Source organism: Lutra lutra, chromosome 4 (genome assembly GCF_902655055.1).
Source record: "Lutra lutra chromosome 4, mLutLut1.2, whole genome shotgun sequence".
NCBI lineage: Eukaryota > Metazoa > Chordata > Mammalia > Carnivora > Mustelidae > Lutra > Lutra lutra.
Window position 1 is genome coordinate 68744595 of NC_062281.1, and position 15219 is coordinate 68759813.

Below are 15219 nucleotides of genomic sequence, written 5' to 3' on the forward strand. Positions count from 1 at the left end.
GGAACGCTTACTAGAGGTGTGCTTGGGCTGAGGCTTGATGATTAGCTTCTGAGCTAAAGGAGTGGAAGCAAAGGATAGCATTTCTGGCAAAGTTTACTTGTTGAGATATTTAAAGGGTGGATTTACTGAGAAGCTAATGAAGCTTGAGGTCAGACCCCCTGACTTGCACCAGACCTTTCCAAGACCCAAGGGGAGACCCCTAGCACTGAGTTCACATGGTCATATGTTGTCTTCTACTCTTTAAAAGGAAGATGGCTTAAAGCAACCTTCAAACAGATTAGTTAAGTGCTTTTTTTCCCCCATTCAGCTTCCTTTTCTTCACATTTCTCTGCATGCTAAGTGCCCTCCAGTGACCCTGGGCATTTTGAGGATCTGGGTGAGGGGAAAAGGATTGAGTTGAATTTAGCTTCCTTTTGTGATTAGTTATTATGGACTCTCACACTGTTGTAATGTCTTCCCAGAATATTCCTAGCCATACTATATGCCATCTCACAGAGGGCCTATGGATGTGTCTTAAGGCACTTGGCACCAGAAGTATGTGGCTCGTGGGGGAGAAAGGATGGAAAATGTGTTGAGACAGAAATTAGGAGAAGATCTTCCAGTCATTGTACTTGAAGTTATAATCAGGGTGCTTCAGTTTTTCCCTTCAATAAGCTTTATTTTAGAATAATTTTAGACTTACAGAAATGTTGCAAAGATTGTTCAGAATTCCTGTTTACCCCTCACCCAATTTCACCTAATGCTAACATCATGCATTACCATGATGCATTTATAAAATTAAGGAGCCAACATTGGTATATTACTATTTACTAAACTCCAGACTTTATTCAGGTTTTATTAATGTCCTTTCTCTGTTCCAGGATCGTATCCAAGATGCCACATTGCATTTAGTCATCATGCCTCCTTGCTTAGATTCCTGGTCTATGACAGTTTCTCAGTATGTCCTTGTTTTTCATAACCTTGATACAACCATGACAGTTTTGAGGAACATGGTCAGGTATGTTATAAAATATGCCTTGATTCGAATTTGTCTGCTGTTTTTCTCATGATCAGACTGGGATTGTAAGGTTTGGGAGAAATACCACACACTGAGATGCCCTTCTCATCACCTCATATCAGCGGGTACATGATGTTAGCATGATTTAGTTCTGCTGATTTTAACTTGACCATGGTAGTATTTGCTAGTTTCTCCACTATAAAGTTGCATTTTTAAAAAAATATTTTATTTATTTATTTGTCAGAGAGAGAGCGTGAGCACAGGCAGACAGAGGCAGAGGGAGAAGCAAGCTCCCTGCTGAACAAGGAGCCAGATGTGGGACTCCATCCCAGGACGCTGGGACCATGACCTGAACCGAATGCAGCCACTTAACCAACTGAGTCACCCAGGTGTCCCTGTAAAGTTGCATTTTTTACCCTCTTTCCATATTCTCTTCAGAAGCAAGTCACTAAATCTTACCCACCCTCAAGGGTCATAAGAGATTAAGCTTCAACTCCTGGAGTGGAATATCTACATAAATAACTTATCATTCTTCTCTAGGTAGGATTTGTTTCTTCTGCCCATTTACTTATTTATATTCAATCATTTATTCATAAAGAATCATGTATATTTATTTTCTATTTCGCTTATATTTTCTATATACAACCTCTCTTAGTGGACAGAGCTAGGAATATATTATCACCTTGTTTTTTAATTCTTTGTTTACATCTCTATGATAGGTAATCTCTAAAAAGACCCCAATGATCCCTGACCCCTGGTATTCACACCCTTACGTAATCCCCTGTTAAAGAGGGTGGGTTTTACATAGTGACCTCCTTCTAATGAATCAAAAGAGTGATAGGATGGCAATTACAAGATTAGTTTAAAAAGAGTGTGGCTTTCATTTTGCTTGCTCTCTCTTGGTCTCTCCTTCACTCTCTCTGAGGGAAGCCACCTGCCATATTGTGAGATGTGCTAGGGAGAGACTTATGTGGCAAGAAACTGAGGGAGGCCTCTGGCCATCAGGCAGCAAGCAACTGAGGCCCTCTTTTCATCAGCCTCTGAGAAACTGAATCCTGCTAACAGACATGTGAGCGAACTTGGCAAAAGATCGTCTCTCAGTTGAGCCTTGAGATGACTGGACTCCACTAATACCTTGAATGCAGTCTTTTTTTTAAATTAGCATATAATATATTATTTATTTCAGGGGTACAGGTCTGTGAATCATCAGTCTTACACAATTCACTGCACTCACCATAGCACATACCCTCCCCAACGTCCATCAGCCAGCCACCCTATCCCTCCCTGCCACCCCAGCAACATTCAGTTTGTTTCCAGGGATTAAAAGTTTCTTATGGTTTGTCTCTCTCCCTGGTCCCATCTTGTTTCATTTTTCTCTCTGTTCCCCCCATGCACCCCTGCCCTGCCTCTCAAATTCTTCGTATCAGAGAGATCATTATGATAATTGTCTTTCTCTGATGGACTTATTTCACTTAGCATAATACCCTCTAGTTCCATCCACATCATTGCAAATGGCAAGATTTCAGGGGTTTTGACGGCTGCATAGTATTCCATTGGGTATATATACCACATCTTCGTTATCCATTCATCTGTTGATGGACCCTTGATTGCAGTCTTATGAGAGACTCTGAACCAGAGACCTGAGCTAAGGCACACATGGATTCTGCATGCACAGAAACTATGAGATAATAAGCAATTATTGTGTTAAGCTGCTAAGTTTTGGAGTGATTCACTAAGAAGAATAAATATCTAATACAATTTCTGTCTTCTCTGCAAGATCCATGGTTCTGAAACTCCACTTTGGATCATATGTTTAAAAATACATATGCCCAGGCCCCTTCCCTGAATCTTAGGTGATTGTTTTATGCAACTAAGTTGGGAAATTAATGTAGAAGATTACAGGGCAATATCCATTTGGGGATTTTAGGAGAAAATTTTAGGACTCTCCTTTTCTATTTAGTATATCTGATCTTAGAGTTCCTCACCCAAATAAATGGCTCAGCTTACTGGGCAGAATCCAGAATAACTGAAACTTCAGTAGTTATTTATTGAAAAGAGGAGAAAGAATTGGAGTTCTCTCTTATTCACTGTGCAGCCTTGAAAAAGTCGCTTGACCTTGCTGTGCCTCCAAATTCCTAAAAGATTTAAGAACTATAGTGCCCATAATTAGGCAGAGATTTATCCATCATTAAGTATATTTTAGGCAATGGAAAGGTGAACAAGGCCAGTTGTGGGCCAGCTTCCTTGCAGAAATTTACCAAAAAGGTCAGATTCCCATTTGTTTGTATTGGTAGATGGTGAAGCTGAATTCTTTTGTAGAAGGAATATGAGCTTCCAAGTCAAACAGACCCTCTGCCTTTTATCAGCCATATGGCCCTGGCCAAGTCAGTCAGCCTCCCCAGGTCTCATTTCCCTGAACTGCACAGTGGGGAAAATAGTCACCTCACAGGATAGCCCTGAAAACTGATAGTGTAACATTTGTAAAATACTCAGGATTACACCTGATTTATCACAAGGACCCAATAAATAATACCCATTTGGTGAGAAAGGCTGAATAATCTGCAAGATTTAAACAATATCCTCCCTGAAAATCCAGACCCTCTCTCTAGTTCAGCATTTTTTCTAGCTCCGACTGCCTGTCTATAGAAAATACAACACATTAAAATGGGCCTTAAGAGGTTCCAAGTTAGAATCCAGGAAAGCCTAACTGGCAAAAGACCCCTGGGTAGACAGTGAAGTGCCTACGTGAGGGGCATTTTAAGACAAGGTGAGGCCGGATGTGTCATTTATTAGCTAACTGGTCACCTTGAGGCATGTTTTTAAAGAAAAGCAAGTTGAATGCTTGTTTCTTAATATTTACCAGTTTTCAGAATAATTATTACACATTAACTATTTTGTTACCCTGAAATATAATACACACAAGAAAGGCAGTTTTTTTTTTTAAAGATTTTATTTATTTATTTGACAGAGAGAAATCATAAGTAGGCAGAGAAGCAGGCAGAGAGAGAGGAGGAAGCAGGCTCCCCGCTGAGCAGAAAGCCCGATGTGGGGCTCGAACCCAGGACCTAGGATCATGACCTGAGCCGAAGGCAGTGGCTTAACCCACTGAGCCACCCAGGCGCCCCAAGAAAGGCAGTTTTAATGCTTGGTTTGATTCTCTCCAGTTATTACATTTCCACAACAAAATCTGAGAGTTTTCCTATCCAGTATTCCTGCCAGCAACTTTGTGTCATTTTGATTTTTTGCCAATCTGATCAGCATCATGATTATTCTCACTGTTAAATTAATTTGCGTTCCTTTATTAAAGGTGGGTTTAAATATCTTCACGTTTATTGGACTTTCTCTTGATTAAATACTAATTTTTATTCTTCGCCCAATTTCTATAGGGTTGTTCAATCCTTTCTTGACAATTTATGATAAATTTTTGACTATTGGCCTCTATCGACCTACAGAGTTACAAATTTACCCTCATATCTATTGTTCATTGACATTGCTTATGTATTTTTTTGCTACACAAAAAACTACTTTTTTTGTTTTTAAAGATTTATTTATTTATTTATTTGAAAGACAAAGATCACAAGTAGGCAGAGAGACAGACAGAGGGAGAGGAAGGGAAGCAGGCTCCCTGCTGAGCAGAGAGCCCGATTCGGGGCTCAATCCCAGGACCCTGGGATCATGACCTGAGCCAAAGGCAGAGGCTTTAACCCACTGAGCCACCTAGGCACCCCAACACAAAAAACTACTTTTTAGAACAAGTGGAATAGGTCTATTTCTTTCTAACTTCTGAGTTTCTAGTCTTATTTAAGATGTCACCTACTTCTATAGTTGTATGTAGTGTGTATGTATCTTAAAGGATTTTTGGTATTTTGTTTTACACTTGAGTTTTTAATCCATCGGGAATTTAAGTTTTTTGGTAAATAATGTATTTAAATACAATTTTATTTTCATTCAGATAAATAAAAGTGCTTCTATGTATAATTATTTCTCATCCTCTAAAATCTTCTATTTTGACATGCTTTTTAGCCTACATATTAGTTTGATAGTATGTGTACAGAATTTATGAATAAATAATACACATATTATCAGAGCCATGTGCTCAAAATGTTTTTAAGCTGAAAGTGGTACTTCATCAAAGGTTTTGGAAACTGCCATACTGGACCATAAATTCCTTGAGGACAGTAATTATGTATTCTCTTACGTTTGAATCCAGTGCTAAGACTGTCTCTAGTATATTGTATGTGTTCTGAAAATAGTTTTAAAATAATTGAATAAATGAAAACTGCCATTATCTGATTAATGGGTCTTAAACAACACAGCTGTTGAGGAACTTGACATTCCAGCTGTGTCCTGTGGCAAGATATCGGAGGCTAAGAACAAGCAATGACTCATAACAGCAGGTAGTATAACTTTATTGGTGTCAAGTTCATACATTTTTAATATGGGAAAATAAATTCTTAAAGCCTTAAGAGACTTCACTGGGCTTGTAATCCATAGGTGCTTATGAAATGGTTAATTATTTTTTGTGACTACAATCCTTGCCTTTTAAGGCCAGTCATCAAACTCTCTGTAGTGGCAGTTGGCGAGGAAGAATTAATCTTCTCCATACTTTAATGTCATGGGCATGATTATATTTAATTTTACATTTTGAACTTCCAAAAGACAAAGACTCTATTAAACATACATTCTGCCAAAAACCTATGTCATCAATTACTAGCTGGGAATTACCATTATAATTGACAAATAGACAATTACCATTTGTGTTCTCCCTTTCTGATATACAAATTAATCTTCGAAAAAATAGCAAGTTGTAGCACCTGGCTGGCTCAGTTGGTGGTGAGTTCAAGCCCCATGTTGGGCATGGAACCTACTTAAGAAGAGAAAAAGCAAGTTTACTTTCTGTGTTATTGCATTGTTTTCAATAACAATACTGAACAAAATTTCATTTACTCAATCAAACGGATTATGTTTAACCTGTCTGTGTGCTTTGGACTTCCTATATTTACTTTTTTTTTTTTAATTTTCTTTATTTATTTGAAAGTGAGAGAGAGAGCACGAGCAGCAGGGAGGGGTAGAGGGAGAAGCAGGCTCCCCACTGAGCAGGGAGCCCAATGTGGGACTCGATCCCAGAACCCTGGGATCACGACCTGAGCCGAAGTCAGACACTTAACTGACTGAGCCACCCAGGCGCCCCTATATTTACTTTTTTTTACAGCTTTTTTTTTCTTATGGTAAATATATGACGATTTTCTTTTATCCCTACCCCCACCCCCCAAGTTCCAGCAGTTGGTTGGTCTGGTCAGTTATTACAAATCAGGCTGGTGCTTCTACTGCTGGACATTATGCATCATTTCTTTTTACTTTTTGTTTTGGATTCAGTATTCACTTACCACCACTCCCTCTTCTGACTTGGGAAACAGAAACCATGCCAGAGACTTGCTTTTGCTATTGGTTAGTGTGAAAGGGACCTTTTCTATTCCACTTTGCTCGTATTTTTCTTCTTGAGCTTGTTAGAAGGAAGAAGATAACCAAGATTACAGAGAGGCAAAGAAATTTGAGCAGAAGTAACTGTTTGGATTTTATTTTTTAGTTTTCTTTGAAGTATTTATTTATTTGACAGAAAGAGAGTACAAGCAGGGGGAGTGGCAGGAAGAAGGAGAAGCAAGCTCCCGCTGAGCAGAGACATCCTGGGATCATGACCGAAGGGGAAGGCCTACTCTTTTTTTTTTTTTTTTCCTGGAAGGCATACTCTTAACCCACCGAGCCATCCAGGCGCCCCAGATGTTTTGGATTTTAAATTCACTTAGGAATCAAAGTATTGGAGACAATTGCATAGAACAGAGTATGGAAATTATTTTTCCCCCAACTAAGCTCTACATCCAACTTGGGGCTTTAACTTAGGATCTGGAGAGTTGCATGCCCTATGACTGAGCAAGCTTGGCGCCCCGGGGAAATTTGTTCTTATGCACTCTCTTTCCCCATTAGAGGCCTCTTAAATTCCTTGAGCTACGTGGCAAAAACAAATTGTGAAAGAGACTCTAGACCATTCAGTTAACTTATTGGTGCAGTGGATGCATTATTCTCAGACTGGCCTGTGGAATTTAAATTATACTTATATTTAGAGAAATAGCTTTAAAAACCAAGATCTATACTTAAGCAAAACAAAACCGCCAGTGACTAGCATTGATAAAAGTATATAAATCTTTACTATTATAAACTAAATAGAAGATAATATCTAAAAAATACTTTATGATGGATTTGAGAAGATTCTCTCTGATTAAGTCCCTTTCCCTTACAAGAAAAAAAAATCCTTCCAATAAGAAGTTATTATTTAAAATAAAAAACTGTACTTCGCAGCCTTCGCGCTTAGGAACACAGTGAACACTAACAAGAAATGAACGCAATCAAAAAAACACCTAACATAGGGCTAATGTCCTTACCAAAAACTCAAAAAACTTTAATAATTAAGACTCACAAAAACGAAGAAATATCACGAAAATACTTTATTCCACCTGAAAGAGCTGCCAGAGAAAAACGTACCATTTGAATTTCCGAACGCAGGAGCAGACAGGTTACTTCAGCGCGGGAATGCTGGGAATTGTAGTCGGGGAAACTAAAACGGTTTCTCCGCCCGGATGCAAGTTTCTTCGCTCAGTGCTTAGCGGACGGACACTCGTTCGGTCCAAGTCCGCTGTTCCTGTGCTCTCATTGGACCCTTCCGTTCAACCCTTAGTGCATTTCCCCTAGATCACCAATGAACGCTTTAGTTTAAGAAGGTCTTCACGTACTGGGCGTCTTAACCTCGCGTTGGAATGCTATCAGCCAATGAGAAGCCAGAACTGACAGATGTTGCAGGATCATGGGGGAGAGTCTGTACAGCCTTTCCCCGCCAGCGTCCTCGCTCTTTGGCTCCTCGAGTTAACCTGGTCGTTTGCTACCGCTGAGGCCGCGTCTGCTGACGGAGGGATCCGCTCGGCGGCTCCTCGGTCCCTCTGCCTCATTCGTTGGTGTGGCCCTGATGGTGCGCCAGGCTCTGGACTCCTGAATCTGTGGCGCGGTATGTAAGGATCTAGGGGAGGCAGACAAAGCAGTGGAGCCAGGAAGGCCGCGGAGAGCGGCCCCTGCATCAAATCTGCGAGTCGGCCTGGGCCGAGGCGCTCTCCCCTGGCCTTCCCGGGACCCAACAGTGCGTCCCACCAAGCGCTTTAAAGCGCTTTGTCCCGATATGTCCTGTAAAAATGTTAGCTTTGTTCATTTCCTCTCCATTCCCGGCACTCCCGATTTTTTCGAACCCTGGCGTTAATGGCTGTCATCTCACTTCATCTCTCCGGCTTGTTCTTTGGTAACTGTTTTGTGCACCTGCATGTCTGCTAGGAGTGGAAGAACATTGTGTTTGTCTCTATTCAAAAGAGATCAGATTTCACATTCTTGTATTTTAATAACTTCTTGGAGGCCTTCGTGCAGTTAGCAACTCCTTTCGTGATAGTGCTCTGATGTGTTAGGGAGGTGCAGAATATACCCCAACACCTGGTGGAATAAAAGTACCACAGGATCAAGTATATAGTTCTTGTTTGGTAACTGCTGGTGCTCGCCTCAAGTTATTTTCTTGATCCTGACAATCATTGGGGATTATTGATAGGAAACTGAGGCTCAATTTCTCCAAGAGTTACAGTTAGTTGCTAGTAAAGTAAAGCCAGATCTGAACTCAATGCTTAGGTTATTTTTTAAAAACTTGCTTAACTAATATGGATTTAGGTTGTGGGTGTGTACTCTCTGCAGCTCTTAGTTGTAAGAGATCTGAATCATTCTTTGAACTGAATGGTAGGTTTTGGCTGAAGAATTGAAAATCATAATTATAGTCTCATATGTATCACCTGAATTCCCAGTTCCATCCAGCAGGATAGACCTCACCTGGGAGCTTTTTGGAAATGCAGAATCTCAAGCCTCACTCCATCTGCTGAATCAGATCTGCTTTTGAACAAGATCCCTTAGATAATCAGAGTACTCCTTAAAGTTTGGGTAGCATGTATTGTCTTATGATCTCTTTGTCCAAATTGAGCTAAACAAAAAGAGAAAATAAAACAGAAAGGTTTTTTCGCGTTTTCCTCATTTGCTAGTGAGGCTTTGATTTTTCGTTATGTCTGTATTGGCAACTTTAGCTTAGCAGCCAAAAATCTTAAAACAGAAAAGATTATTTAAAAAGTAATTAAAAGCTAACTTGTAAGTCATCAGGTATTGGTCAAAAAAATAAAATGATTGAGACAAGAGAGATATTAAATAATACTGCTAACAAAATTTCAAGAACCCTCTGTTTACTTACAACATCTGTACACAAGTTCTCCACCATAATTTCCCCCACAATTTTCTTCTTCTTTTTTTTTTTTTTTAAAGATTTTTTTTTTTAAATTTATTTGACAGACAGAGATCACAAGCAGGCAGAGAGGCAGGCAGAGAGACAGGAGGAAGCAGGCTCCCTGCTGAGCAGAGATGCGGGATGCGGAACTCGATCCCGGGACTCCAAGATCATGACCTGAGCCGAAGGCAGCGGCTTAACCCACTGAGCCACCCAGGCGCCCCCACAATTTTCTTCTTTTGATGAAAAGCTTCCATTGTCTTTGGAAGGAGTCAGCAAATTTGCTACTGCTGGGGGTTTGCTACTACTAGTGGGGGTTTATTTTAGTTTATTTATTTGGTTATCTGGTAATGAAACCAAAACATGGTCCCAAATTTACTTAGTGTCATGTTGCATGATAATTAAAGTATTTCGTAGAATTTAAATGTTCAGAGTTTTATTCAGATGTTCCCAGCCATATTAAAAAGACAGGCAGTTATCGACCACCGTTAAGTTTTAATTGCTCTTATTTGCACCAGGAGTCACCGGTGTGCTTATTAAAATCATGTGTTGGGCCCTACCTCCGAGGATTCCTAGTGAGGTCTGGGTATGGGCCTTGGAATCTGCATTTTAATAATCCCAGTTTAGCTGATGCAGGCTGTCCAGGTCCACATTTCTTGGCATTAGTATTTTAAATAAAAAGTGAAACTATAAAGCAAGCTAAATCTTTTCTTTCTTTCTTTTTTTTTTTTTTTGAAATATTTTATTTATTTATTTGAGAGAGGCAGGGAGAACAGTAGAGAAGCACACAGAAGAGCAGACTCCCAATATGGGGCCCTATCCTGGGACACTGGGATCATGACCTGAGCTGAAGGCAGATGCTTAAAACCCACCGACCATGTAGGCACCCTGCAAGCTTATTTTGTTTTGAACCTAATTTAGTACTCCTTATTAGAAGAAGAGAGTTGTTTTTGATTTTAAGTTTTGGTTCATTGGTTGCTACAAAATTACTCATAAATGTATTTAAAATGTTATTTGAAAATTGTTTTGAGGGATGCCTGGGTGGCTTCTTTGGTTAAGTGTTTGCCTTCTGTTCAGGTCATGATCCCAGGGGTCTTGGGATGGAGCCCCGAAGCTTCTCCCACTCCCTCTGCCTGCTGCTCCACCTGATTCTTCTCTCTCTTTGTCAAATAAATAAACAAAATCTTTAAAAAATATATTTTGAGATTTGCCAATTTGAGAATAAGAGAGGGTAAGATAGAATGAATACCAAAATGTATCATTTAAAAAACATTTTTTCCAGCCTAGGAAGGCTAACATTTTTATCAAACAATTTGAGTGTGTGAAAATGATACAATTAACACAAAGACTAAATGTATCTAATACATGAATTGGCGATAAAGTTCCAACTTTTGCTTACCTGTTTCCATTTTCTCAACTGTTCCATAGCTATCTTATAAAAACGTCTATGTGAATTCCTCAATCCACAGAAATATTGATCATTTAACAGGATTTAGGCAATTCTCAGGAAAACTTGATTTTGGCAAGAATATTAAATAAGAAAAATGAACTCTTAACACTGAGGAAATCTCTTAAAGTTTTACCTAAAAACTCATGTAATTTAGGGGAGAAATCATAGCTTCTTTCTACCTTTCTTGCATTCATGCCAGAGGAAATGCAGTGCTTGACCACAGCTTCTGCCTCTGTTTTGTTAGGATTTTTGATGCCTTGTGATATTCCTTACTTTTTCCTTGGAAAATCTTATTTGAGTCCTCTCCTTCTCCGTGGGCTTTGAAAACTGAGAGTTTTAAATGTTTTGGCTTTTATTCATCTCAAAGGAACAAGAAAGGCCATAAGGTTTTCAGCATCATTTAAACTGAATGATTAAATGTATCTAAGGACTCCTTAGCTAAGATTGGAGCTCTCCGGTTACACAGCCAGAGGTGAATGCAAAAGGACCCCTTCCAGTGTATTTGGTTCTTAAATGTAACTTGGTTCTTGGGCCTTTGAGCCAGTAATTGGTTCTTCAGGTTCCAGTTTGCATAAGATTTGTGTTGTTGATAGCACTTTATAAAGCTCATGGATAAGGTGGTTTGTAAACAGGGATATTGAGGATATTGAAAATAGAGGAACCTAAGAGGCAGCATGCTCCCAGACCCGTTAGTCTTATCTCTGTGCATTCAGTTTGTTGCTTTTTTTCTAAATTTTTTTAGATTTTTTTTTTAAGATTTTATTTATTTATTTGGCAGAGATCACAAGTAGGCAGAAAGGCAGACAGAGAGAAGAGGAAGCAGGTTCCCCACTGAGCAGAGAGCCTGATGTGAGGCTCAATCCCATGACCCTAGGATCATGACCCGAGCCGATGGCAGAGGCTTTAACCCACTGAGCCACCCAGGTACCCCTCTAAATTTTTTTAAATTGCCACAATATAATATTTTCATTTTTTGAAAATAACCTGCCAAATACTATCTTGTTAAAGCCCTGTTTTCTGAGTCCTTTATTTTGCATTTGCTTGCATACCTAAAAAAATCTAACTAATGTATTTTATCTTGAATAGGATTTCTTTTTGCCATATTATATGAATTAAACTTGCTTAGCATTGGTTTTAAATTGCTTAGAAGTCATTCCAATACCATTTATTGAGTAATCTTACTATTTTTTTTTAAAGATTTTATTTATTTATTTGACAGAGAGATCACAAGGCAGAGAGAGAGGGGGAAGCAAGCTCCCTGCTGAGCAGAGAGCCTGATGTGGGGCTCAATGCGGGGCTCGATCCCAGAACCCTGGGATCACAAACCGAGCCGAAGGCAGAGGCTTAACCCACTGAGCCACCCAGGCGTCCCATAATCTTACTATTTTTTTTTTTAAAGATTTTTTTTTTATTTATTTGACAGATCACACGTAGGCAGAGAGGCAGGCAGAGAGAGGAGGAAGCAGGCTCCCTGCTGAGCAGAGAGCCTGATGCAGGGCTCGATCCCAGGACCCTGGGATCATGACCTGAGCCTAAGCCAGAGGCTTTAATCCACTGAGCCACCCAGGCGCCCCTAGACAATACACTTTTGATAGCTGCTATAATTAGCCTTAAGTTACAGATGAAGAAACTGAGACAAAGAGTAAGGGATTTGCCCGAAATCATATTTATTACCAAGCAGTGGAGCCTTGGTCTGACTCACTGAGAGCCTGCTTTCTTATACTGAATGTGTAAGTAACTTTCCTGGGAGAAGTATCATTCTATTGTGCAGGGCCCCTCCCCCCCAATACCTGGTAAGGCCAGTTCTGCATTATTACCTTTTCTCCCCAAAATAGCCTTTGTAGTCTTTCTGGAGTTACAGAAAAATTTTGTCCATCCCCTCCCTTTCCTAATTGGCATTGTTTTTGAAGTTGACACTAACCATACATAACTTATTTATTCATGGAAAGTATTTACACCTTTATATTCTTACTAATAAGGAATGTGCAGTGTAACTTGGTGAATGGAGTTATTATTTTTAACTTTCTGCACATATGAAGATTATTCCTTGATATTTTGTTTCTTTGGCTTTTGTATGTTTAGCATATTTTCTAAAATAACCAGGTTTGCTTTTATGGGGAAAAGGTATGCAAATTTAAAAGGACTGCATAGAGGTGTGCTTGGGTGGCTTAGTGAGTAAGCAACTGACCCTTGATTTTGGCTCAGTCCTGGGATCAAACCCCACATCTCATTCAGTGCTCAGGATGGAGGCTGCTGGAGATTTTCTCCTTCTCCCTCTACTCCTACCCCCACGCATGCACGTGAACTCTCTCTCATTCTCTCTCAAATGAATAAATCTTAAAAAAAAAAAAATAAAAAGTAATATGTGGAAAAAAATAAAAAGACTATGGAAGAAACAAGCAGGGTTGCTGGAGGGTAGAGGGGTGAAGGGATGGGGTAACTGGGTAATGGACATTAAAGAGGGCACGTGATATAAGGAGCACTAGGTATTGTATAAGACTGATGAATCACTGACCTTTGCCTCTCAAACCAATAGTATATTATATGTTAGTTAATTAAATTTAAATAAAAATTTTAAAAGGCCATGAAAGTGGAAAGACTGTTGTTTAGGAGATAAGATTTTATTTTATTTAAAAAATTTCATTTATTTATTTGACAGAGAGGCAGGCAGAGAGAGAGTGGGGGAAGCAGGCTCCCCACTGAGCAGAGAACCCGATGTGGGGCTCGATCCCAGGACCCTGGGATCATGACCTGAGCAGAAGGCAGAGGCTTAACCCACTGAGCCACCCAGGGGCCCCAGGAGATAAGATTTTAGTGCACTTTTATACTCACTAGCTTTCGTCACATGGGGCAAATTATTTAACTTCTCTGTGACTGTTTTCTTATCTGTCAAATGAATTACCTCGAATTGTGTTCCATTCTTCTGAATATGGCACACTCAGAAGATGGACAGGTGTGTTTAGATTCAGTTCATATTCACTGTGATCTCCCTAACTCCTGGGGCCTGACACAGGGTGAAATACCCTTTTTGCCTTGTTTTTTGTTCACGGTCTTTTTTGACTCCCTCCTTTTTCCTAGGGGTTTTTATCTTTTGTAAACCCAGTATGCTGGGTTTTGTTCGTAGATGAATAAAAAAAAAAAAGCTTTCAGCTAGCCACATTCCCTGAGGCACTTGTGTTAGGCTTCAGAACTGTTCTAGAGGAAAAAAGCACTGGCAGTGGTATAATTTGAGAAGTATAGTGCAGGTTATGAGCTTTAACTGTAAAGATCCTGTTTATTGTGACTTCAGTGTTAAAATATGTATTGCTAAAATGGAATTTATTGGAATATTGAAGGTGACATATGTTCTTTAAATGTGCGCATAAATAACTTGGTTTTTGGTGTGTTTTTTTTACTCAGCTTCTTATGTTCATTTTACTTAAACTGTGGAATTGCCAAGTCTCAAGTTTTTGTGTGATTGAGATTCATCTGTTTCTTTCTAAAGGTGTTGTAATCCTGATTGTTTGACAAATGCCAGAACGTACCTCAGCAGCCTAGAACTAATTTTGCAAACCGTTTCTACAGAATTTAAGAAGATTTTGTTCACGTGTATGGCATAGAAGATGAATTCATCCTCCTCCACGATGAATGAAGAACCTGATGCTCTCTCGGTAGTTAACCAACTCCGGGATCTAGCAGCAGATCCATTAAATAGAAGAGCCATTGTCCAGGACCAGGGATGTCTCCCTGGCCTTATTTTGTTTATGGATCATCCCAACCCCCCAGTTGTCCACTCAGCTTTGCTCGTAAGTTGCCTTTAGTAATTTTAATCTCAGTGTGACAATTCTGCAATTCAGAAGAATTTGAAAAAGTGTTAGATGACATAAAAAATTAAAAGTGACTATAGAGTAAATAGTAATAAGTCTGTATTTCTACATGTGCAGACTCGTGTGTGTCTGTGTGTATGGTCCTTTGACATAAATGGTAGCATACTGCATGCATGGAATGTTCTGCGACTTCCTTTTTTCACTTACTAAGAAAGCTTGACGATTGTATCATTTCAGTATGGATAGACACATTAAAAAGATACTTGTTTTTATTCTATAATACTTTTGTTAAGGTCTGAAGCACATACAAGTCACTTATTTAAAGTGTGTCATTCATTGGTTTTTAGTGTATTCAGAGTTGCAGAGTGATCAGCGCAATCAATATTAGAACATTTTTATCACCTTAGAAAGAAACTCTTCTACCTGTTCCTTCCCAGCACCTCTTCCCCAAATAACCTCTTTATATCTCTGTATTTGCCTATTTGGGGAAAAAAAAAAAGCCTATATATATATATTTTTTTTTACATAAATAGAATCATGTAATATGTGGTTTTTGTGACTGGCTGCTTTCACTGAGCATGATGTTTTCAAGATTCATCTATATTGTCCCATGTCT

At 39.3% G+C, this 15219-nt stretch overlaps 1 protein-coding gene and 1 long non-coding RNA gene across 4 annotated transcripts in view; one reads left to right on the plus strand and one right to left on the minus strand.

Moving 5' to 3' along the window:
• Positions 1 to 5409: 5409 nt before the first annotated feature.
• On the minus strand, positions 5410 to 7686 carry LOC125098589 (uncharacterized). The gene is made up of 3 exons (XR_007126889.1): positions 7535 to 7686; positions 6385 to 6500; positions 5410 to 5864 (listed from the first exon to the last, which is right to left on the minus strand). It is a non-coding gene; the product is annotated as an uncharacterized LOC125098589 (long non-coding RNA).
• Positions 7687 to 7850: 164 nt separating this feature from the next.
• ARMC1 (armadillo repeat containing 1) overlaps positions 7851 to 15219 on the plus strand; it is a 33396-nt gene continuing 26027 nt past the window's right edge. The window contains exons 1-2 of one of the 3 annotated variants that reach the window (XM_047727363.1): positions 7851 to 8051; positions 14282 to 14582. In XM_047727363.1, coding sequence (XP_047583319.1) covers positions 14400 to 14582 — 183 coding nt within the window. In that variant the 5' untranslated portion in view covers positions 7851 to 8051; positions 14282 to 14399. Of the gene's footprint in view, positions 8052 to 11695; positions 11722 to 14281; positions 14583 to 15219 lie in introns of those variants that run through there. The other 2 variants (XM_047727364.1, XM_047727365.1) reach the window with 2 other exon arrangements.